Source organism: Xenia sp. Carnegie-2017, unplaced genomic scaffold (assembly GCF_021976095.1).
Source record: "Xenia sp. Carnegie-2017 unplaced genomic scaffold, XeniaSp_v1 HiC_scaffold_24, whole genome shotgun sequence".
NCBI lineage: Eukaryota > Metazoa > Cnidaria > Anthozoa > Malacalcyonacea > Xeniidae > Xenia > Xenia sp. Carnegie-2017.
In genome coordinates this window covers 12,080,871-12,105,344 of record NW_025813487.1, presented here as the reverse complement: position 1 = coordinate 12,105,344, position 24,474 = coordinate 12,080,871, and the positions used below count along the sequence as shown (strand labels likewise).

At 34.1% G+C, this 24,474-nt stretch overlaps 1 protein-coding gene across 3 annotated transcripts in view; it reads right to left on the bottom strand.

Moving 5' to 3' along the window:
• Positions 1 to 1,394: 1,394 nt before the first annotated feature.
• LOC124450439 (receptor-type tyrosine-protein phosphatase delta-like) overlaps positions 1,395 to 24,474 on the bottom strand; it is a 47,771-nt gene continuing 24,691 nt past the window's right edge. Inside the window, exons 1-26 of one of the 3 annotated variants that reach the window (XM_047001110.1) lie at positions 18,004 to 18,043; positions 17,012 to 17,316; positions 16,767 to 16,905; positions 14,193 to 14,507; positions 13,345 to 13,635; positions 13,173 to 13,248; positions 12,737 to 13,028; positions 12,492 to 12,654; positions 11,772 to 11,874; positions 10,838 to 11,034; positions 9,967 to 10,070; positions 9,683 to 9,770; positions 9,336 to 9,403; positions 9,208 to 9,241; positions 7,519 to 7,616; positions 7,334 to 7,450; positions 6,559 to 6,707; positions 6,045 to 6,186; positions 5,669 to 5,815; positions 5,263 to 5,362; positions 4,952 to 5,028; positions 4,631 to 4,765; positions 3,960 to 4,088; positions 3,426 to 3,583; positions 2,372 to 2,507; positions 1,395 to 2,064 (exon numbers count right to left, since the gene is read on the bottom strand). In XM_047001110.1, coding sequence (XP_046857066.1) covers positions 1,975 to 2,064; positions 2,372 to 2,507; positions 3,426 to 3,583; positions 3,960 to 4,088; positions 4,631 to 4,765; positions 4,952 to 5,028; positions 5,263 to 5,362; positions 5,669 to 5,815; positions 6,045 to 6,186; positions 6,559 to 6,707; positions 7,334 to 7,450; positions 7,519 to 7,616; positions 9,208 to 9,241; positions 9,336 to 9,403; positions 9,683 to 9,770; positions 9,967 to 10,070; positions 10,838 to 11,034; positions 11,772 to 11,874; positions 12,492 to 12,654; positions 12,737 to 13,028; positions 13,173 to 13,248; positions 13,345 to 13,635; positions 14,193 to 14,507; positions 16,767 to 16,905; positions 17,012 to 17,316; positions 18,004 to 18,028 — 3,678 coding nt within the window. In that variant the 5' untranslated portion in view covers positions 18,029 to 18,043 and the 3' untranslated portion in view covers positions 1,395 to 1,974. Of the gene's footprint in view, positions 2,065 to 2,371; positions 2,508 to 3,425; positions 3,584 to 3,959; positions 4,089 to 4,630; positions 4,766 to 4,951; positions 5,029 to 5,262; positions 5,363 to 5,668; positions 5,816 to 6,044; positions 6,187 to 6,558; positions 6,708 to 7,333; positions 7,451 to 7,518; positions 7,617 to 9,207; positions 9,242 to 9,335; positions 9,404 to 9,682; positions 9,771 to 9,966; positions 10,071 to 10,837; positions 11,035 to 11,771; positions 11,875 to 12,491; positions 12,655 to 12,736; positions 13,029 to 13,172; positions 13,249 to 13,344; positions 13,636 to 14,192; positions 14,508 to 16,766; positions 16,906 to 17,011; positions 17,317 to 18,003; positions 18,044 to 24,474 lie in introns of those variants that run through there. The other 2 variants (XM_047001108.1, XM_047001109.1) reach the window with 2 other exon arrangements.

Sequence of the window (24,474 nt, the reverse complement as noted above, 5' to 3'; positions counted from 1 at the left end):
AGCACAATGATCAGGAATTGAAATTTCACAAGAGATTCATAATCCATTAAGGTCCTCTTCTTGATAAGCCCTGCATATGCAGTATCGAAAGAAAATTAAAAAAAAATTTGAACATAGATTTGCAAGAGATAGGAATAGAAGTTACTGTATGTACAGTGTCGACATACTTTGGGGGAAGGGCCATGTTGGGCATATATTGGTTTTTATGAAATCTTATTCTGTAATAATTTATGAAAATTACCCTCCCCACCCCAATTATCGAGCTTGCTAAACTGCTGTGTTCAACATCGAATTGTTACAGGCTAACAAGACGAAGACACTGGAAGTAAATTTAGCAAGATTATTTTTGAGAGCCCATCACTATTCCTAGCCTCTTGGTCTTTTGCACCTGCTCTCTTCCTTTTTCAAGACTTTTTGGAGTGAGATGGACTTAGCTGTCGAAATTAAGTTGATTGTTGCGTTGCCTTGCTATTTGATGTCAAGCGTGCGGACATGCAGTTTTCATAGTCGATAAAAATACGAGAGTCGGCTAAACTGCACTCCGGCCAGGCGGCCAGCTGTAGCTTAAAAAATACTGAAAAAACGTCGTTTATCAAACTTTGAAACCCAAACTGTTGAAGTGTATAGCACAGTCATTTGATACGATAAGGAAGATATTTACCTATGCATGTTACAGCTAATCGGCAGATAACAATCGCTTTCAAAATAATTTCATACGGCAGAACATGAACATATGAACATTGTCCACTTTTTAATAACAATATAAACAAATACAAATGACAGCGAATCGGGAAAAAACTAGTAGGATCCAATTCATTAATTATTAAAGATAATTAGATCACATGTTCTTGACTTCCATGAGGTGACATTTAATAATGTTTTACCATTTTTGATAAGAATTTTGAGGCATATGCAGTTCCCTTTTTCCATATTATTGAGAATGACTAGTGTTAAAATCGCAATCCATCGGGTGAAACCTCACATGCAAAGTTTAGTAGTCGTTCATAATCCTATATTGTGCCAGGACCTGTCCCGAACCAATTAACTTCTTTGTTTCAAGCAATTCTTTGTTTCATTTTGAGGTTCATTTCCTGTGTTTATCATTCCTAAGCAACTGATTTAAAGGTTGCAGTAGGTTGAAAGGTTTGAAAGATAAATAGTAAGTCCAACAAACAAACTCATTTGTTGAATATTCTTCGGTGGTTGAGAACTCCTTCTGGCATCGAGTTTTTGTGTGAGATTTGTTGCAGACATTATACTGACTTACTTGGGACCACAAAACTCTTTTTTTAAAGAATTTACATTTTCTAAATAGCTAATGCACTAAATAATTAGCCAATCTTACGTAGCTATAAGCTAATACAATAATAAACTAAAATTAAATTTAAAAGAAATTTTGAGTTTTTTTGTTAGTATATTTGAGTACAACAGACAGAATTAACAAAATCATAAAATGAGAGCTAGGCAAATATTCTAAATTAAAAATAGTTACAGTTGTTAAAATAAATGCAGAGGAAACTTTCTAAGTAAGTTAAACGTAAACAAATGTTATAAATATTCATAAAATTAATTCAGCACGTCTTCTTCAACAACATTGACAGCACCACGTTAAGTTGCTCATGAACGAGTTTTTACTCATAGCAAGGCAATTTTTCGCTCGCAAAATATCTTTTGACTTAGTGCTGCATCCGTGCAATCATTTCGACAATGTCAGACGGCGTCATAACGTTGTTTTTAAATTACATGTATGTAATTATCTACACCGCGTTCTGTTATGATTGGTTGTACGTTATTTCATAAGGGAAAAATGGTTAGAATAAAACAATTAATTATTAGTAAGTGCTATCTAAATGAATGGTGTTTGCTTTAGGTCAATAATAAAAAGTGCCGTTAGTATATTTATGAAACGTATTTTATTTTGGTCCAATCCTTTAAAGATAGACCTTTGTTAAATAACATGTGTAAACTAAAGTCTCAAGATTTCGCTATTTCTGTGAAATTTGAATACTCGTCAAAGGACTCCAACACGCATGACACTGCATTGTAACAAAATTTGAATTGCTCCTAAGAACACATCAAGAGCAAATGATCAGAAATCTCACAAAATGGATAAAAATATGGCTAAAAGCATAAATGAAATAAAAAACTCCCGAAAATTTCACGTAACATTTCGCAGAAATTTGCTTACAATTACGAAAGACTACTTTCATGTAGAAAACGAAATAACTAAATGCTAATAAAAATTTTACTTTCATTCAAGATAAATTTTACATGTATAAAATAATTCATTTGAAAATCTTCATTTAGGTCGAATCAAAATTCCAATTTCATGCAAAAATTTGTGTTTGAAATTAGCTTTCATTTTACTTACCGCTGTCTCGACAAATTGTGGGCGTCTACTTCGGATCAGTTTTATGCACTGAAACACATCCATGACTTGGACGATTTTAACTCGATCCACAAGGTTTGAAATGGTGATATAGGTACCTGATCTACCTGCTCCATCACTAATTGAAAGAATTAATATTTCAAAACTGAATCAACGTTCTGAGGGTTCACTTGCAGTTGAAATATTAATAGAACGGTCAAAGTTTCACGTAAAGAAATCAATTACCAAATAATACAAACTAAAACAAAACTGGAAAAAACTTTACTGGTTACAAAGACCTTTTACAGGAAATAATTCTTCACTTCACCAATAAATTTTGAAATAACAATGTTTCAAAAGCTTTATCACATTCAGGAGTTTTCTGATAAAAAAAGAAAACTCTGAGAAATATGTCACTATCAACTTGCTGAAAAGATTTCAAGCACAAATATCAACGACTCGCTGCAGTATGAGGACAAAATCGAATGCTTGTATGGATATGTAGCTTCAAGAAGAAATTGATATAAATATTGTTCCTGGAAAACCAGGAGACGAAGAGTGGACAAAAATGAGCTTGTGTTGCGATATCGACATTAAAATCTGTAAATTTCCCCCAAATTCACTTCACTTAGACTCTGCGATCTCGAAAGTTTAAGTTCAAGCCATTAAGAACAAGGCAAATTTGTCATATGAGCTTTGTGAGCCTAAAGTACTGTATAGAAGTAAGTTTACCGAAAACGCGCTCCGAACTCGTTCCACAATGCGTTCCAGTTGCGTTCGGCTTAAAGTGGAACGCATATCAAAACGCGTTGTTTGCCGCATCCGATCGTTGATCGGTAATCATCATTTATCTTCGCTATACAAGTGTTCAATTTCGGAGATTTCCATGTTATACCGAGTTTTTTTAAACAATTGGGAGCGCGTTCAGGATATGTTCAAAAATTTTCTTTTAACGCATTCGGGACATGTTCCGGCCGCGTTCGAAACGCAAATGAAACGCGAACACAGTGTTAAGTTACTTCTGAGCAGTACTATACTCTAGACGCAAACGCAGTACCTGCAGACAACGACAACAGGTCCTTTAACCTCCACAGCTCTTTGTGCCTCTTCGACTTCTGTCAAGACATTCACCAAACTCTTTACATCTTTAGGTACTCCATGATTAGGCCATGATAAGTACTGAACCATCCTGACCATTCGACCTTCTTTGATGTCCTAGATATTTAGAAAGGTTTTGTGTTTACTTATACATTTGTGTTACTGCTGCACGTTTCAAGGGATTGTACTGGATGAAGTAAAATTCTTGCTATGAACATCCAACTTTAAGTAGCAGATAATTCCTCGCTTGTGCTTACTATAAGCTTTACGCTGTGATTTTTGTTGCAAAAATTATGTTCGGCAGTGCATACATCGAGTTGCACGATGATCAAAAACTCGGAGCTTGAGACTCATTAGAGCGGCGAAAAAAAGATGGCGCTGTCAATATCGTAAGAGATCATGTTTTTATGACGCATTGAAACTTTTCACCAAGCTTTTTACAACGATGATGATGTTGAAGTGTCAAATACTTCACAACTATTATAGTACTCACTCTCGTTGGAGAAGCGATAAACTTTCTCACAACAATGTCTTCATTCTTTACGACAGAATCAAACAAAACAGTACATGTTCCATATGGTTGACTTGTTGCTCTCTTCGTGGGCCAAAACATTGGATATTCCTAACAAGTTCAAAAGTGAATCTCTAATGCTTTATTATGGTTTAAAATGTCATTCATTTTGTATGAGTGTTGTGCAATATCTCACTAAAATCCTTTAGAAAGATAAATGAGATCGTTTCCCGAAATAAAAAGAAGTTTTTGACAACAAGAAATTTTTGACAAAAAGCTTTTAACGGTAGAACTTATTTCAAAATCAGAGTAATTGTGTTTGACAGCAATTCTGTTGGCCGTGTTAGTGTTAAGTGATGAGCTTTCTTCTTCCAATCATGCTAATATTACATTTTAAGGCATTACGTCCACTAGATAATGTATTTTGAAAAACACAACAAAATAGACATCAAATTAAAAAAAGTGAATAGATTAGCAGAATGCAGTTGCAAGAGATTAGTTGATGCAAAATGGCAGAAAAACAGTAAGCTGTGCAATACTTGACACACCCCATCCCTCTCTCTTATTAACGAACTTAGTTTGGAATACTCACTTTCTACCCCCACTCACTAAAACATTTAAAATTTCTCTGCTTCAACAAAAACGTCACAAACCTCCTCGTCTTCATTTATCAGACTCAGCAAAACGATGGTCGTGCATTCATGCTGAGTTACCATCCTCCAAAAGTCGTTTATTGTTTCGTTTAAAGGCATTTGTGTTGCAATAAAGTAATTCTTTCCTAGATAACCCTAAAAGAAATCATGAATAGAGTCTTTGAGTTATTTTCATAATTTATCCATTACTAACCAGAATAGAAAGATCGACTATTTGTTTGGAAATGGTAATATCCGGTTTAAAAGCTGAAACGCTTTTATTACTAAAAAATTGATGAGTCATGCTAATTTTTCTCTGCAAAATTCTTCACGGCTACTTACATCAACAAAACATGCGTTTATGTAGTCAGAACTTTCCACACGTTCAATACGTCGAAGAGTTGGACGATTAGTTTCCGCTAGAAAGAAACAAATTTTAAAACACTGCTTTTACTTTTCCACCTTGTAACGATAAATACTCATCTACATTAAGCGAATGCCCATAAAGCTGTGTAAATGTTATTGAACTTCAAAATTTGTACTTTGCTTTGCAAAGTAATTCTATAGAACTACTTAATGTATTATGTAAGTTTACTTTGCATAAATTTTACTAATTACCAGGTTTTGCACCTTGATGTGTATAAATATCTTACTTGGATAGATATTTGGATTACGATTTTTCTTCTTGTTCTCATCCGAAAGTGCTGCTTCACAAAGTTCTTCTGGGAGCTCTGATGTAACTGATTGTAAACGCTGCAAAAGAAAATTTGGGTTACTTCAATAATTTGTGTTTATGAGGAGTAAATTGATATTGAATCTTGATTCCTTTTTTACTTTAGTACAGTTCATTCTCATATATGAGTGATCTGATGTTATATCTTGAGCTCCTCTGTAATGCATCCTGATGTTTTCATCAGGAGGGCCTGCTTATAAAAATTCAGTTGTGTGCTCAGTTCTAGTTTGTTCAAGATGAATGATCTAATATTGAAATTTGACTCTTTTTTACATCAGCACGAGACTTTATGAGAAATAGTAATTTAAATAAAAGATGTTAAACACCTCGAATTTTTCTTCAAATCCTGTTTTTCCAGCCCCATTCGTCTTTGACAGTTGTGATATTTCGACCTTTATTTCTACAGCATCAACTTCATTCGCTCCACATTGGATGTGATCGACAATGGTGTCATGAATGAACATGTATTGATCCTTAATTGGTAAAAAGAAAGAAGTGTTAACACTTATCTAAAATCTATAATAATGGTTTTTATAAGAAAATAAATATAACGTGCGTTTAAAATTACTTTTATTTTGTCTGAAGTTCAACAAAAGAATGCAATTCTTATGAAGAACTAAAGTTTCTTAAGTTGACAAAGAATAAACTAAACTAAATTTACTCGATCAATGCTGTTTGTCCTGATGTTCTTAAGTAACCTACCGCTGTCTGAACCATGTTTATGCGCCGCGATCTCATCTCTTCCACAAAGCCAAATACATCAATGTTTGTTTCATAATCATCATCTAGATCATCGAGGATTTTATCTATGGCAATAAATACTCCAGTACGACCAACACCGGCGCTAAGAAAAGCAAAGTCAGCAAAACGCTTATATACCCAGTTTTTTCGAACATGTCATAATGTCAAAATGCTACTTTTATTGAATCCTGAATGCAAGGCTTTCTTCCAAAACATTTTGCTGGTAGATAGTTCATTTGGAAGCATTTTCTTGTGTTTAGTAATTTACTAATTCGTCAATGACATCAATGGCGAGAGTTGTGTCGCGGAAATTTGGAAAGTAGTTTGGTCTCTCTCAACATTGAAAAGGGTTATTAATGTCAGTAAGGAAACGTTTGAAAAAAAATCTCTGATGATAACAAGACGACAATTTCCTTGAGTATTTTTAACAATGAAAGGACACAGTGGGTTGCTTACTCCGTCTAGACAAACTAACCTACAATGTACGACCACTGGACCGAATCTTGTCCTGTGCGATAGCTTAAAATGCTTTATGAAAGTCAACAGTTGTGTCGGATAACGGGGCACTCCATAGTCTGGCCATGATTTGTAGTGAAACTGCTCGACTTTGTGCTGTTCGCCATCCTATTAAAATAATGGACATTATTGATATGTTCATTGTCATGACAAGAGCCTCAATGGTATCCCGTCGTAGAATTAACCGTCATCATTATTTTTTGTTTGTCAACTTATTGAAAAAATCATGAACTTGGTGGAACGAAGTCATAGGACTATGCTCATCCACTTTATTTTTATTATTTATTATGAACATTGTCCTTTTATAATATTTGGTCTTTTGTTAGAGTTTTAAATGCTCATCTGGTGGTCTGTCTCCCTTCCCTAATCGAAGGCCTCAAATACCCTGCCTTCCGTCTCTACTTTTATCCAGTGCCTAGCCAACTTTTGGTCCAGCTTTGTAAATTGAAAAGCATTATCACTTCTCATTTGTTTAGAATTCTATTGTTTTGCAGTGATTGAACAAAAAATATTTGCACATGGACTTGCTTTCCAATTCATTTGAGCCCCTCTTCCAATGCTTAAAATTGTAAGACGCAATGTTTCATGGGGGATTCTTTGTTCATAAATAACAGCATGAAATGGCTGTGGTTATGAGCGGATTCAATTCTCAATACGTATCATAGACTTTGACTGCATCATCCTGGCGAACCCAGAAAATCCTAACCCAATACAAACGAGAATGAGCAAATTACCTTTTCAACCACCATCATGCGTGTGACGTAATCAGCAAAGGTCTTTGTCTTGGTGACGGTCACTTTAATTTCACCGTATTCGTTAGATTCATCTGGCCAATACTTTTCACATTTTACCTTTAAAAAAGACGCAATCATCTATGAACGTAGGCATGAAGTCATCATTATCAACGATTGTTTTGTACCTTTCCCATTTCTTTCAAAGTTGTCAACATAACAATGGTTGAACACTTGTGCTCAAAGATCATCCTCCAGAAATCATCAACTGTTTTAGGTTTTGGTCCTAAAAGATCAAAGAAAAATTGTTTACAATTAACATTACAATTACACCAATAAGAAGCAACAACAGGGGTGGCTCCAGAGGGGGCAGGGGCTACAGCTCCCCAGTCGGGGAATCCTACCCCACGTCGGGAAAAATTTGACGATTTGTCGGGGAATGAATAACGAAAAAATGTAATTTCCAAAGTCGATTATTGCCATTCGTTTAAAGTATTGTGAGCACTCATCATCGGCAATAATCTTCATAAGCGCCAGCTATCCGACATCAAATTTAAAAAAATAATAAAGTTACTCTGAAATACTTATTTTTGAATGTTAATTAGATAACAGTCATGCAAATGCAACATGAGATATATTTGCATATTACTCAACTTTCGAATTTTGAAAGGATATTTTTTGTAACAAAAACTAAAAAACTCTGCTGTTTGAGTTTCAAATCAGCAATGAGCATCAGATTCTGACAGTTTTGCATGTATTGCGGCTATTGCCTTTGATAAATCACCATCAAGCGTCTGGACAGCTAATGATGTTAGGAATTCATTGTGGTCGAGGGAGCAAACTGGATTTGATAACCGTGTGAAAAAGTTCAACGCTAGGTTTCCCATGTGTAGAATTGTTCTCTGAACATCAAACAATCAAATCGAATGATTCACTGAAGTTATATCTTACTCGTGCATTATTAATATTACCTCTCATGTTTATAAATTATTTCTTAGTACACCACTGATTTATTATATACCTGCAGTCAAAAGGAACTGCTCACAAGCAAAAAAGTTTAACAGGGTAACATAGAGATAAAGTGCCAAAATATAAGATAGACATAAGTTAAACAACAAAAAAATAATAGTGTATCTAATAACTAATGGATCTTCCGTCTTACTTTCATTACAGCTTTGTATAAGTTAAAGAAGATGTTTAATATGTTTATAAAGCTTTGATGGAGATATTTATTATTTGTTTATTACTATCCAACATTACTAGAAAATTCAGGGCATTCTTTTTACTGACTTACTGTATAGGTTTGTTATAGCCAATCATATGTATATCCCTGGGTTGCGTGTACGACTATCAGGGCTGTTTGTACAACGGTGATTGGTGGAGATATTCATATATTCAGTTCTGACTTCTTTTAAAATTAAATTTCTTTTCAAAAAAAATCAATTGGGCACAACCGAATATATAAAAAACAACCCATCCCCCAAATTAGCGTTGTAGTTTCAGCTCTCACAACTAGTTGAATACGTAGTGTTAACTTTTCATGTAGATATAAATTATTATTTCCAAAACAAACTATGTTACAACGATTTAGTTATAGAAAGGATTGATAATAATTTTTAAAAATTTTGTCTGAAAAAAAGATTTGCATGGAAAGCGCATTGTCACATCAGTCTAGTAAGTCAGCCCCCCGTCGGGGAATTCTGGGTGCCACCGCTGAGATAAAACAATGTAGGTATAATATTTTAAAGATGCAAGTTAGCTTTGGGGCAAGGCACAGAGTACACTTAGCAAGAAATCATTACATCTTACTCAATCCAAGACGTAATAAAATCTCTTTAACAACAACAGCAGGATGAAATTTGTAAAGATTCAATTACCTTGGGTCGCAATGTAGTACTTCTCACATTTTCCCTGCAAAGTTGAAGTAGGGTGTGATTTGAAATTGTGCGAATCTTTATGATAAGTTGACGATGATATTGTGAGGAAAAACATTCAAGATACTTACGTCGACAAAAGAAGCGTTGATATAGTCAGATTTTTCATCACCAGAGAGTATCACACGAGAATGGTCGTCTACAAGAAACAAGTTAACATTTTATGCTCATGCATAGTTAATATTTCTAACTTAGGCAAAGTGAACATTTTATTTCACACACGAATATGTTTCCATTTTAGTTTTTATCAATATTGCAAATGTCGGAGTAGTCAAAAATCGAAGTTGTGACTGCGTTTCCAAAGCATGCCACTTCGTTTATTGTTTGTTTATTGGCCAAAAATATTATTTGTGAAATGCTTTTATATGTCAATTTTTTTTGAATCTTGTAAGCTTGGTTTCTTAGCCACTAATCTTACATGTGACTGCGTTTCCATATCTGTTTTTGGCAGAGTTTATACTATTTTTTGCAATATCCCAGTTGCATTTCTGACCATTTGGTAAATCCTGCAAAAATAGAATATAAAACTAAACACCAAGCACATTAATCAAGGTAGTGAAATATTGAAACGTCAGTCCTTATGCACTCTAGTCTGTAATCTTCACAATTAAAAATCTCATGTTGAAAGATATAGATATACAGACGGGATATCAGTGGGAAATTTTGAATTTCAATAGAAGGTGATTCAAAAAAAGACATTACCTCGAATTCAAGCTTTAATTCCTGCATGTTTTTTTGTCTTAGTTTCTTTACGTGTTCATGAAATTTTTCAAGAGGTACTGGAAAATGATTTCGGACGATAATGGCTAAAAAATAACATGTGAGAAACATGTAAATGGGAAAAGAACAAAACTTACAGCTCATTTAAGGTTGCGCTAAAGAGAAACAGAGCATTTTTGACTAAGTTGCTATTTTTTAAGATAAAATAACATACAATTTGATTAGAAAATTATTTCAAGTCATTTTTTTCCTAGTTAATAAGCACAACAAACTGGAAAGTCGAGGTTAACTTGTAAACACACTAATAAAAAAAATCTTAATAATTCTCTCTAAATTGTAAAAATGCAATGGTATCATGGAACTAAGATGACGAGTGCTCATAAATAGCGGAATAAACTATATAAACGAAATGAAGAAAGCTTTTATAGCTTCAAAAGTATTAGAGCTAAATATTTAGTCTGGACTGTGGTGTTATTCTATATATCAGCCGAGCACGTAGTAATGAATAACTTTAGTTTTTTTTAGATAGTTGCAAACGCTTGCTAACGACATTTTACGTTCAACGCTCAGCATAATTTGTTTGTCTTTAATGAAAACACATTCATGATCTAAATATTTGGATATTTATTCTCAAGCAATCGGGCTTCTTCACCATAAAAAGGTTTGATCAAAGGTAATCCTTAGGAAAGCCTGGCTAATCTAATGCTGGATGCTGTCACTTAACTACGCATGGTGACACCCTCATTAAAATAAAACAGCAATATTAATCGAAAATTGTTCGATCTAATAGAAAAATATGATCAAAAAACACAGGCAAAACTTGTGAAACATGCCATTTTGCAACCCCCCTTACTTTCATTGTTTGCATATGTGTCGTCGTCGTCAGGAATTGGGTTGCTAAGATCCCTATTGTTTTCCACTTGTGGTTGCACAGCATCCACGATGTCTTCACCAACAAACGCTTCGTTTTTTATGGAAAGTTCATATCCCTTCTCTCCCTCATCGTTAGAGGACAGACTAGACTTAGATTTTTTATTCCCCTTTCGTCCTCTACAAAATATGAATGTTAAAGACTATAGTAATACAATGCTGTGAACAAACTTATCAAGAATAGTTAAGCAAGGTTCATATGTTATAAGCAAAAACTGTATCAGTCTTGCTTTTAAGACTTTTTCTGAGTTATAATCCCTAAGGCACGTGTTGACTCAACAAGGCGTGAAATCTTACTCTTTTATTAAAGATTTTGGAAGACTTCAGTTTTCAGCAATTTAGAACTGAGTTTTCTTACACGATTTGGCAAATTTGGATTAGATTGTTTCAAATCCCAAGGGTTTTGCGAGGTTCTAGCATTCAAAACTTTAAAAATCCACCATTTTTATGAAAGTTTCTTCAGACTTAAAATAAATCTGAGCTTCTATTGAATTTGGAAAGCTTCTTATTTGAGGATTGGTACTGGACACCATATGTATAATGGCTTAAACGAAAAGAATTTCAGTGGATTTTTAAAGCTAACAATTGAAAAAAGACTTGAAAGTTTCCGTAAAAATTGATATTTAATCAATTTGAGAAAAACGATAACTTTGCAAAAGAACCGTTTTTTATAGCACGAATTGTTAACGTAATTTTGTCTTTGTGCCCAATGTAAATGAAAATGGAAAAGTAAATTTCATTGCTATTTGAAATACGTTCGATTCAATTTTAGAACAACAAATGCCATCTTGTCAGAAATGACTTATTAAAATATACTTTGGAAGTCAAAGTCGTGATAAAAAATAAACCCTTTCTACCTTCTTAAGCAAACTGCCACGATAACAAAAATGATTATCAATACAATACCAGCGGCAGCAGCGGCAGCAATAAAAATAAGAGTCTCATTGCCTTCATCCTTTTCTAAAAAATAGATGAACTGATGATTAAATTCATACATATCAATTGTGCGTGGACTAAATTGCTATAGAAAAATTTCTATAGTTTTCTTTTAGAATAGTAACTCATCGTTCAAACGTCACAGAGTTGGTCCTGTCATGTGTTTAGCACAAACAAAGTTTCCAACATATATTAATATTATTTGACTTCATATAAGAATATAAATCAATAGTTTCTGAAATAAAAACTAAACTAGCTATTTCTGAGAAAAAACTACACAAAACTACACGAAATAGTTTAGTTGTCTTAATTAAACTAAATTTAAAACCATGCCATACTAATTCATCATTACAGGCCTCATTTTAAAAGATATTTCAAATTTTTTGGTTAATAAAGTTTTGACACTTTCTAAAATATAAAAACATTTCTTATTATGAACAATTTTTAGCTTATTTCACTTGGGAAAAGGAATTATTTAGACGAAAAAATTATTTTTTATATGAAAAGCAACCACATTTTGATGGATTTTTAAACTTTGAAATTTGTCAAATTTGTGTTTCTTTGAACTTTCTTTGGTACGTTCTTTTCTGGCAAAATATCACCCACCACTCAAAGTATGATGAAGCTAGAATTCAACCTACTTGTAGTTGAAGACAAACGTAGAGTTGGATTTGTAGTCAGAGAAGGAGTTTGAGGAGCAGAAGTTGAAGGAGAAGGAGTTTGAGGAGCAGAAGTTGTAGGAGCAGTAGTTGGACGAGGATCAGTTTTTGCAGCAGGACTCCAATCAGTTGAATAATAAACACCCTAAAAAGCGGATTAAATTTTGAGGGGAAAAGTGACTCATCATTACATCTAACTAGACAACGTTCAAAATTTTGACAATTACCATATTATTCACAACAACTCGCTGGAAAATTCGATAAGTAGTATCGGGCCTTAGAGGACGATTATTATAATCTCTATCTGTAGATCGTCGTGTTCGTGGTTTTGAAATACTTGAATTTAAGCCATCACCAAGTATAAACACGAACATGCCATCACCGCTGACTTTAAGCACGGCAGCAATGTAAAGCTTTGGTTGTGAGCGCGTGGAATGCCTTATTAAGTCTACATTGCTGAAGTTAGAAGGTGGAGGGGGATTTTTTTCATCTCCTTCCATCGCAATAACATAGAGAAATCTGAAAATAAAAGGGAAAAATAGATTAAAGTGGACTCACGTTTGATGAATTACTCGTTGTTTTTGTAGAATTCCCATTAACAAATAGCAATCATTTTATTTATTTCTTTATTAGCTCATCGCATACTGACTTATACAAACTCACTCATATTTTTGAACAGGACTCTTTAAAGAAAACGTCAACGTTTCTTCCGTAAAATTTGTAGGCTTTTCTGGCTGCACTAAAATATAACAAGTACATACATCAATTGGCGTAACCATCAATGATAAATTAAAGTGAAAAATGCAAAAGAAAAATGTTTTAATAAAAAACTTACATTCATTTGTTATTGCAATTTCATTTTCGCTGTAATTTCCTGGACCAATTATAGTACTGGCCAAAACACTGATGTAGTACGTTGTTGCTGGTTTCAAGTCATTTACAATAAAACTTTGGATTTTCGTAGTAAAGTTTCCTGAACACGTCCCATTCTTCCATCGTGTAATACAAATTGTATAATTGATAATTTTCCCATTTCTCTTGCTTATATCAGGTGGCTTCCACGTGATTGATAACGATGAACTATTAACAACAGCGACTGTTACATTTAAAGGAGGACCATCAGGAACTACAATAAAATAAAGCTATAATTAGCTAAGTTCTACAAAATTTGTAAGCTATAATTAAGTTCTACAAGGTATTGCCATATCGTCAAGAAAACAGGGCAGAAGAAATAATGTTCTTGACATTTTTCTCTGCTGACGTAAACAAAATTCCAGTTTATTGTCACATCGGAAATGCAAGGTTACTTGCGCAATTTATCTCAGTTTGTCAATATGAAAAAGAAAATTGGGGTGATTTTTGTCCGTTCACGTGAGTCAAAGCAGCATTCATGAAGTATAATTTTTTAAAAATATATGTACTCAGGTATACATTGACATGTTCTAAATGTTTTTGTACTATTAGAAAACAAGGACAGTAATTGATTAATTTTTAATTGCGGCACCATTCAGCACGTGAACAACATGAACTATTTTATCTCGCCTGTATGAAGCAAAATTGTATAGTAAATCACCAAATGCATCATAAAGAATACATAATCTTACCAGTGCTGTAGAAGTGGTGGGAGCTTGGAGGATGAGCCCCCCCATGTGATAAATATAGTCCTACAGCACTAAATCTTACCATCTTCATTTGTGTGAAAAGAAGCATTTGCTGGATCTCCAAAACCTTCCGAGTTTCCAGCGAATACTTCAACTGTGTACATCGTGTTAGGAATAAGATTGCTCAACTTGTAAGGTCTACTAACATTGGCTTGCTCAACAAAGTTAAAGATCACCATTGTTTTTTTCCTCAAAATAAACTTAAATTTGGTCAGAGGATTTTTGAGGCCTGTACTGAGAGATACTGCAACGTTTTGTGGGTCTACCCAGGATATTGTAACGTATCTTGAAGCGGTTGAATTGACATGGAGATTGGTCGGGCTGTTTGGATGCAATTCTACGAAAAAGAAGAAAGATTACTTTCAAATACCTAAAACATCATAATCAAGCGCAACTTGATGCGTTATGCGATTGTAAAACACTAATAGTACCAAAATAAGAATCTTTCCTGGCCCAAGCTCGATAATCTTAAGGGAGGCTTATATTCAAATCTCAATTTGTGCAAATTATGATCTGTAAAAAGCAATAAATTGCAAAAGAGCTTGCTAATACACCATACATATATAATTATAAATGCCCCACGCGTGTTATGGAGTTTATACAAAGCTACTAGAAACGGTTATTATAGGTTGAGGTGGTTATTCTCGTAAGTTTAGTATGTTTTATAAAATTTTAAAGTTATAAGAAGAAGAAAAGAGTACAGGAAACTTTTGAAAACAACCGTAAAAAGTTACAGAAATTATGTACAAAAAAATTCTAAAAAAATAGCAAATCGTAAAAATGCTCTAAAATATGATGAAACTTATGATGTCTACCTTTAATCTTCTGCAATTGAAGACTTGATAATATTTATAAAAACTAAACAATTAAATTTTGCTTGTTATGGATGAATTTTTAGCGATTTTTCATGTAATTGTCGTAAACTGAAACATTTATCTGTTAATGAACATATGTTTGTGATATCTTTGCATGTTTGAATGATGAATAATAGTTACGTTGCCGAATAGAATCCTTCCAAAAAAATTTGATGAACAAATTAGCTCACGTTTATAAGTTGATCTCAACGTAGCTATCTCCTCGAGGAAACTCATTAAAACTCCCAACTTTCTGTTTTAATCGACCAATTATACCATGAGTATTGTCAAATTAACCATTGAAATTATTAAATGATGAAATTTCTTAAAATGAAAGAACTTTTTGTGAAACTGCAAAGTGATAACAGTAGTGTTTTAATCTTTATGTTTTTCCAGATTAGCTTTATCAAAAAGTAACCCCTTTTACGCAAGAGAACATGCTTTTTTATGGCTGTGCTTTTACTATTTTACAGCAATCACCCGAAGCTATGAATATTAAGAACTTAGAGTTACTGCACTTAAAACGGTGATGATTAATTTTGATGATTGTCGAAAGCAATAGCTTTATGATCGTCTTAATATTTGTTTAACGTGCTTTCCGACGTAAGTCCCGGGGTTGAAAGAATATTTGACGAAAAATTGTTCCTTGACCTAAGAAGCATGTGAAAGGGAGAAGTACGGATGAAGGCCTAGTGCATTAAATATGGAGGATTATTATAAAGTATAATTCTGTAAAGGGAAACGTTGTTACATTTCTGTAAAATTCCAAGGTGTAACTATTTCACCCCGTGTGATGTTTTCACGCAAGCACATGTTTATCGACATGATTTTTTCTTCTTTGTCGCGAGCACTACATCGTCATTAAAACTTTGATAAAATACTGCAATTAATCCGTTACATCATGTGCTGTTTGTCATTCCTTTAGATTTGCATACGATTTTACGTACAGTCAGGCTGGAGAACCTTTATACCAAGCAATATTATGGATCGTTTTTAGCTGTATCGTTTATACATATATTTTGACGATTTTCAAGCATTCATTTGTACTTTACCAATTCATATACTTCAAAAACTAGGTCAAAAACTAAGCCCCGTGACCTAACTTAGAGAACCTAAGTTGTATTTAGTACTTCATTTAAGACCTCTGCAAAAAAGAGGGTGTCATGGGCGTGGTCGGGCTTAACTCGATAATAGCCGACCTTTGCCAAGACTGTTGACGAAAGTTAAGGTGGAAATAGGGTAATTGGGGTAATTTGCGCTGGAATAAGAATGATTAGTACACTTTGTTAGTCTTTTGAAAATATCTTTCATTACAAGAAATTTCAACATTTTGTAAACACAATGCACAGTTTAATTAAAAACATAGAATGGTTCAAAAAAGCTTTAACTTGATTCTTTGATTTAAACCGAATGTAAACTAAGATAAACGTATTGCACACGTTGTGTTCAAATATAAGTTTAAAAGTGCGTTAAAACTTTGTAATAAGCCCCCAATCAAAAGAACGACTTTAAAAGCTTATTCCTAACATCTAAAGAAAAGCACAACACTTAACAACACTTGAGTGTTATCAATTGTTTAACCTTACACTACAAGCAAGATATATTGAATTCTTACCACTTCTTGTGTTGAAACGATTATTATGTGATTCTTGTTTACTTGTGTTATAATTTACAAAACAATACAACAAACAACTCAATAAACTCAACCATATGTTCAATATAATTTTCAAATTCATATTTACCTCCACCACAAACTTCAGTTCGTAAACATGGTTGACCAGTGTAATTCAACGGAATAATCCGTAAAGCTCTCGTACTAATACCACCTGTGATGTTTGAGATAGCAGCGTCACTGTAAGCATTTTTGTTGCCTGGAAAAACCTAAGATAAGTCAAAGCACGATGATTCAAGGGTACACTAACATATTAAAATACACTTGTTTATAACTTTGAGAAGTCAGTTTTCGAACATAGTTTTTTTTATTTACCTTTTGTGAATTTTGGTAAAAAACTGATTCCCAGTTTATTAAATCAGATGTAGTGTTTAGGTAAAAGCTAGATATCCAACTTGGGCTTACACTATCACCAAAGATGACGATAGTGTTGATTGCATATAGTGTTTCAAAATTCAGTTCAAGATAATGAGTGCCATTTGCAGCAGGAGCACACCAAGAGCTACCACTGGAAATTCTTGCATCTTTGGCAGAATGGTTAATAGTTGAGGACGAGGCAGAAAAGGAGGTGTTTGGAAAACTATGTTTGTTGTTTAATAAAGGCCTTTTACATATATGACCTAAAAAGAGAAATGAGTATATGGTGATGAAAAACACAAAAAATGGACGATATAGTCACAGTAGAGAACATACAGTAGGGCAACTCCATTGAATTTTTTCTTTCCACACATATCTTATTACGCAAGTGATTACCATATTGGCAGCCAATAAATTGCATTGTATGACCAATAGGAATGACGATATGGCAAATAGCAGCCAGTAAACTAATTAATTATACAGCAGCCAGTTGCACAGCGAAGTGGCCCTACTGTAGATTCCTACACTGTGATACAATCTTGGACCTGTATAAGAGTTTGTATTCATTTCATTTAACGGAAGTTATCTCAACTGTTTTTGGGTAAAATAACTATGACAAACAACATGGCAAATGTACCATATGCTCAATCTGGGATGAAAGTCCTAAAATTAAGACCCCCTAAAACAGCAGTGTCGACATAGCTCTAACTTCCAGAAAAAAATAGCAATAAAAATTTTGTAATGTTTATGGTGTTTAGAAGGTTCCCTTTTAGGGATGGTCATGGGAGGAAAAATTTACATAAGTTTAATATTTACTGAGAAAATTACGTTACACTAGCTGTGGTCAAATGCAAATTAGGCAAAAATTAACAAATATTCTTGGCAGAGATTGAAATTTTCATATTTTCAAAGAAAAAATCATATAGGATAAAAAACCACACTCAACTCACTCCAATTATTCGTTATTTCAAGCATTTTATATTGTTTTTGCTGGCATACCATAGAATATATTTCGAAACCTTCCTCCTAAACCCGATTTCAGCCATATTTTGCCGTCTTGTGTGCTTTTTATAGCCGAATCTTAAAAGTATTCGGCGAATCTTGTACATTTTCATGATTAATGATGACAGCATAAGATTTTAACCCCAGTTTTGTCAAGTTTGGACGCAGTGCTGAGTGCAGTGTCTTTTATCTTGGATATTTCGTGTATGGACATTCTGTTAATAACGGCGCCAACGCGTTGTGTCGCCAATGCCAAGTGTCGTTGCTTTTCTGCTCGATAAGTCCCCCTTCATTGACTTAATAAGTATCATTATTGCAGTAACGTAACGATATACATTGTATTTTAGTAACAATTGAAAAAATAAAAAGATTAGCTTTATCCGTAAGGGAAAAACCTCCAATAGCACATTATCTGAATTCAAAACACAGCTCTCAAATTAACATGTAGATCACGTGCGAACTTCGTAAAAAGCAGTGCATTCTTCAGGACGGGGGAGTGATGTTTTCGCATTTATTAAAATACTGACATAAACAATTCTAAAGTGTTTTCCTTCTACTTCACACTACGGTTGAACTATGTGCTTACGTTTTTATAGGCATCTCAATCCTACGCAAATTTTCAATTCAAAAACAAAATCCAATTGCATCACACAAGAGAAATACAGCTTTGAAAAGACATCACCCCCCCGTCAAGAAGCATTCGACAGAATTTCACGAAGCTTACGCGTGATCTACATGTTATTTTTAGAGCTGTGTTTTAAATTCAGATCCTTAATGTGCTATGTGAGGTTTTCCCTTACGGATAAAGCTAGTTTTCATTTTTCAATTGGTCCTAGAACACAATGTTTTTCGTTACATTACGTAAGTTTTTCCTCCCGTGAACCCCCAAAAGGGAACCTTCTAAACAACAGAAACATTACAAAATTGTTATTGCTATTTTTTCTGGAAGTTAGAGCTATGTCGACTTTGCCGTTTCAGGGTGGTCTTATTTTTAGGAGTTTCATCCCAGATTGAGCAAATGGCACATATGCCATGTTGTTCGTCATGGCCATTTTACCCAAAAACAGTTGAAATAACTTCCGTTAAATGAAATGCATACAAACTTTTATACAGGTCCTAGACTATAATATAGGTAAGTCATGATGATAGAAGTAAGTCATGCTGATAGAGTTAAATCATGATGATAGAGGTAAGTCATGATGATAGAGATAAGTCATGATGATAGAAGTAAGTCATGATGATAGAAGTAAGTCATGATGATAGAGATAAGTCATGATGATAGAAATAAGTCATGATGATAGAGATAAGTCATGATGATAGAAGTAAGTAATGATGATAGTAAGTTTAGACAACATGATTCTTTAGCTCCAATTTTTGCTAACGCTGTAGATGTGTGTTCTACAGCATAATATTATGCTATTTAGAAGTAATGAGAATGCTTACATGTCACATACAAGTATTGAGAACAACTATTGTTTTGAGTTATTGAACATTGGGATAAATCATTCACTAGAGCACCACATGCAACATTTCCAGGTGTAAAAAACTGATTAACTGATGTTGGTATTGACGTCCAGCTTTCTATATTCAGTGCACTAGGATAACCAAATCGATTACAGACAGTGTTTTTTACTTCAGCCAAAAGACCATTGTTGCAGATGGTGAAGTTTCTAAACTTTGTAATAACATCCACGACACCTTTGTTTGGCAAAATTGACTGAGACAGATGTACATTCTCAACTACATAAATAAAAATAATTTTAAGTTGAACTGAACATAAAGTTTATTGAAGAAGAGTTATGTATCTTTGTTTTTTAACATAAGTATTACAAATCCTTCCCATAAATAAAATATGTACACGGAGATCTAAAAATTTAGAATTGGAGAAATATCAACCGGAATAAATTTTTTAAGATGCATGGAAGTATGTGTGTTACTCTTTAGACCACTGAGACATGTCACGTAAATTATTGATATTACTAACATGTCTACAGTCTTACTCAAAAGGATAAAATGAAATATGAGGAAGTTCATATTGACCACTAATATCGTTTAGTTCTACTGCATAGCGTCTTACACAAATCTAGATAAACGTGTCCTATTATTAATAATCATACAATGAAAACATGAACAACTTTATCTTATAGGCGAAAATTGCGTTTTGCGCCGTCACATAATGATACAATTGTATATATAAGTATACAAACATTTTCTTGTATGGATTCATGACGACATAAATGCAAATCAAATTGTAAATTCAATTGCTTAGTAAACCTAAAATGGCATAATTGTTTTTAAAAAAGAAATACAAAGACACTTCAAGAAGAGATAACTGCATGAATCAACATTTTATCATTTGATGACTCATGGCGAGGACATATAAAAATTAATGAAAATTTCCATTGCAAGAACTCTAATATTTAATAGAAGAATGACCTAACACTTAAAATTGTCCTGAGTATCATATTATGTTTCAAGCTTAAATAATACATTACTCCTTGTAAATACACCAAACAGAAATTCCAAAAGTTTCTTTTTTTATGTGTGATGATATAAACAATATTAACCATGAAATTAATGCTATATTAAGGTCAATTTTTTTCCAAATCACGTGAATCGCGAGCCAAATAAAATCTGCCCATATAATATACTTACAGTTACAAATTTCTCTGTGTGGCGTACTTGTGTCGTTACATTGATATTCAAAGTAAAGATACTTGTCCAAACCAGGGCAAATACTTGAAGGGAAATGATTATCATCAACAGATACATCACATTTTCTTTCACCATCACAGTAATTTTTAAGGTCACATGTTACATCGACACTACAACTGTAATCATTACTTAAACCACAAGAGCTTCCGTTTCTCATTCCACGATATTCAGCAACTTTTATCACCATATATTGATTATTCGAGCAACTAGCGTCCGCTATCTTTTGTCCAGCACATGTCACTGCACCTATAGTAAAAAACATAAAAATCCAGTCAGTACGCCCTTGTCTGTAAAATCCTGTAAATGCAAATTTGAATCTGATGAAGATAAAGTTCCAGATGACGGTGACCTAGCATGTCGACGCCATCCCTAAATAGATTAGGATTGGTGGTGGTTTTCAATAAGAGTTTAATTTTTTGCACTCATTGTATAAAAATTCTTACTTACCAAAATGAAATCGCTGATCTTCTTCATTATTACAGTTAGCTATTCCCATGTAGACATGACGTTTAATATATCCTGGAGGTACTGCACATTTATCAAAGTCGGAAGTAAATATTCCACCTTGAAAAGTTTGGGTTAAAGCGTTTGCGTCATTGCATGCAGCAGCAATGTCACCTTTCTTTTTGTATATCAAAAACAAATCTTGTAATTTTCTCTCTCCCACAAGACAACCTCTTCTATTCGGTTTTAATATGGAGCCAGATTGATGAAATTTAAACTGAGTTGTTGAGTCAAAACAGTTCTTAGTTAGGTTCAGATAATAAGTAAGGTGAATTGGGATGTTTCTAGGATATCTTGAATACTCTACCCCAGTATCATAAATGCACTTTCCTGATTGAACATGTTTAATAAAAAATCCATTTGTTTCTGAAAAAATGACATTGAACATATTAAAAATTGTTGGAAACTTGATATTTGGCAAAATATCGAAAATAATAGTTCTTTAAAATTAGTTATTGATACTGAACACCTTTAATACGACTCAGTGAAATGTTTATGAGCTCATAATTGATCAAAAGTGTTCATATAATGCTAGGGGTGGAATTAATTCTCAATTATTCTTTTGATAAATGTGACTTGTTGAAGCAACGTATATTCTTTTTGGTTTGAAAAACAAAGTTTTTGTAAGTCAGTTACATTCGATAAACATTTAAAGCAGCCTTGTAGTGAATTGTGTGATGAACATTTGTTTTTTTGTTTTATTGTGGATCGCGTGCATTTCTCGTGATTGACACTTTTGGGATTGTTACAAAGGGGTGGGGTTGTTATTAACATTTGATTCGAAAATAAAAATTAAGAAAAATCGTGCAACGTGTATGACATGGCGCCCAATGTGGGGCGGCTTTAACGAAATAAAGTCGCCCATAATTCGTTTCTTACGAAAATGTCGACTGAAGAGAAGGAAAAACTGGAAAGGCTTCGTGCTATAAGAAGAGGACAACGTGGAATGTGTACAAAACTCGAGAAAGAGTCAGTTGAATTGTTATCACAGCCACCACATGATAACAGTACGACGACATTTCATTTTAAGCCAAAAATGCCGAGGCTTCCTAAGGTGAAGCTTCTGAAATATGTTGGCAAGGTTACGGAGTGGAGTTCGTTTTGGGATCTGTATGATTCTGCGATTCACAGTAATCCCAACATTTCGAAGGTAAACAAATTTAACTATCTGTAATCGCTTCTCGAGGGAAACGCAGTGAGGGCCATTAAGGGTCTAACATTAATTAATGCCAATTACGACTCTGCTGCAAAAATCTGGAACGATCGCTTCGGGAAAACCCAGCAAACCATAGCAGCTCATATGCATGAAGTTTTAGACATTCAAGCTTGTGCCAATGGTAGAACTAGCCAAGTAAGATACATATACGCTAAAGTAAGCGTTCATGTACAAGGATTATCGAGTCTTGGCGTTTCTTCTGAACAATATGGTAATATAATTATCCCGATTGTCATGACTAAATTACATAGTGACATTCGTCTACAAATTGCCTGAAAATCATCGGGAGACGTTAGGAAAATTGATGAGTTGTTGGATACAATAAAAACTGAGATCGAGGCACGGGAAATAAGTGAAGGAGTGCAATCAAGTCCACAGCCACAGCATGAAAAAAATTCAGGAGGTCAGCACCAAACACCCAGAATACCTACGGTGAACGCCTTTTTGACTCAAGATACTTCAGTTAAACATATCCATAAATGGCGGGAATGCTTCCATTTCGATACCTGTTCAAGTGCTTTTAGACAGTGGTAGCCAGCGCACTTACGTTACGAATTCATTAAAAAAAACGGCTTGGACTAGTTCCCATCAGAAGAGAAGTTGTTAACTTAAATACCTTTGGCAACCAAGATTTTACAAAGCAAAAATGTGACTTGGTTCATTTGTCCCAGAAAGGAAAGAATGGAAATCGAATCATAACAGCTTTTTTCTTCATAAATATTTGCTCTCCATTGACAACGACAGTTGAACTCGATTATTATCCTCATCTGATGGAGTTGCAGCTTTCCGATACCAATATCCTCTCTGGACGACAGACAGACAGCAACATCGACATTCTAATTGGAGCAGATTATTATTTCGATATCGCGACAGGCGAGATTATAAGAAGTGAAGGTGGTCCTGTTGCGATTAATAGTGAATTTGGCTGGATTATCACTGGACAGACGAATGATGGTGAAACTAATTCGAAATTGTCAAACATTAATTTAATCATCGAAGATTACTCCGTTTCAAAGGAATTACCGCTTGACAAGAGAGAACCCAAATTACATGAATGCTTGAAACGGTTTTGGGAGATCGAATAAATGGGATTCAAAGAATCCAACGAATCACAGGATCAGGAGTTTCTAAAGAATATACAATATCTGGAGGTTGAAGGGAGATGTGAAGTGAACTTACCTTGGAAAGGGGACTGTATTCCAAAATGAGACTGTTAGGGTATGTGTTTCAAACCAGTTGAAATCTCGTCTCGATAAAGATAAGCCCTTATTGCAAGAATACGATACAATTATCAAAGATCAAGTGAAAAGAGGAATTATTGACCCAGTTCCTGTTGCACATGAAACCAGTTATTTCCTACCCCATCATGGCGTACTTCAAGAAGATAACAAAACTACAAAACTTCGCGTGGTTTTCGATGGTTCGGCAAGAGCTACTAAAGAGGAGCTGTCGCTCAATGACTGCCTCGAAAAGGGACCAAATTTGGTTGCACGTTTATTTGACACTATGATAAACTTTCGAGACTTCTCCATTGGGCTTGTTGCTGATATCGAAAAAGCTTTTCATCAAATACAAATTGCTCACAAAGACAGAAAGATGCTGAAGTTTCTTTGGTTTGACCATATTGACAAAGGAATACACCCGATGCTAAAGGAATACAAGTCTGACGCCTACTACTTGGTCTAACCCCAAGTCCTGCAATATTATCTACTGTTATTCTTCACACGTTTCGAAATACAGGAATGTCGATCCAGAAAAAGTCTCTTTATTAATCGAGTCATTATATGTTGACGAATTTGCTGGTAAAGCTTCTAATGAGGACGAAGCTCTATACACCCATCATAGATCTCGAAAATTACTGAGTGAGGGAGGATTCCAGCTTCTAAAATGGCATTCAAACTCGCAACATGTCCGAATTGTTATTGCGAATGATGAAGATCGACCGTTTGTTAAGGTGGGAAATGAAAAGGGTCATCATATGTTA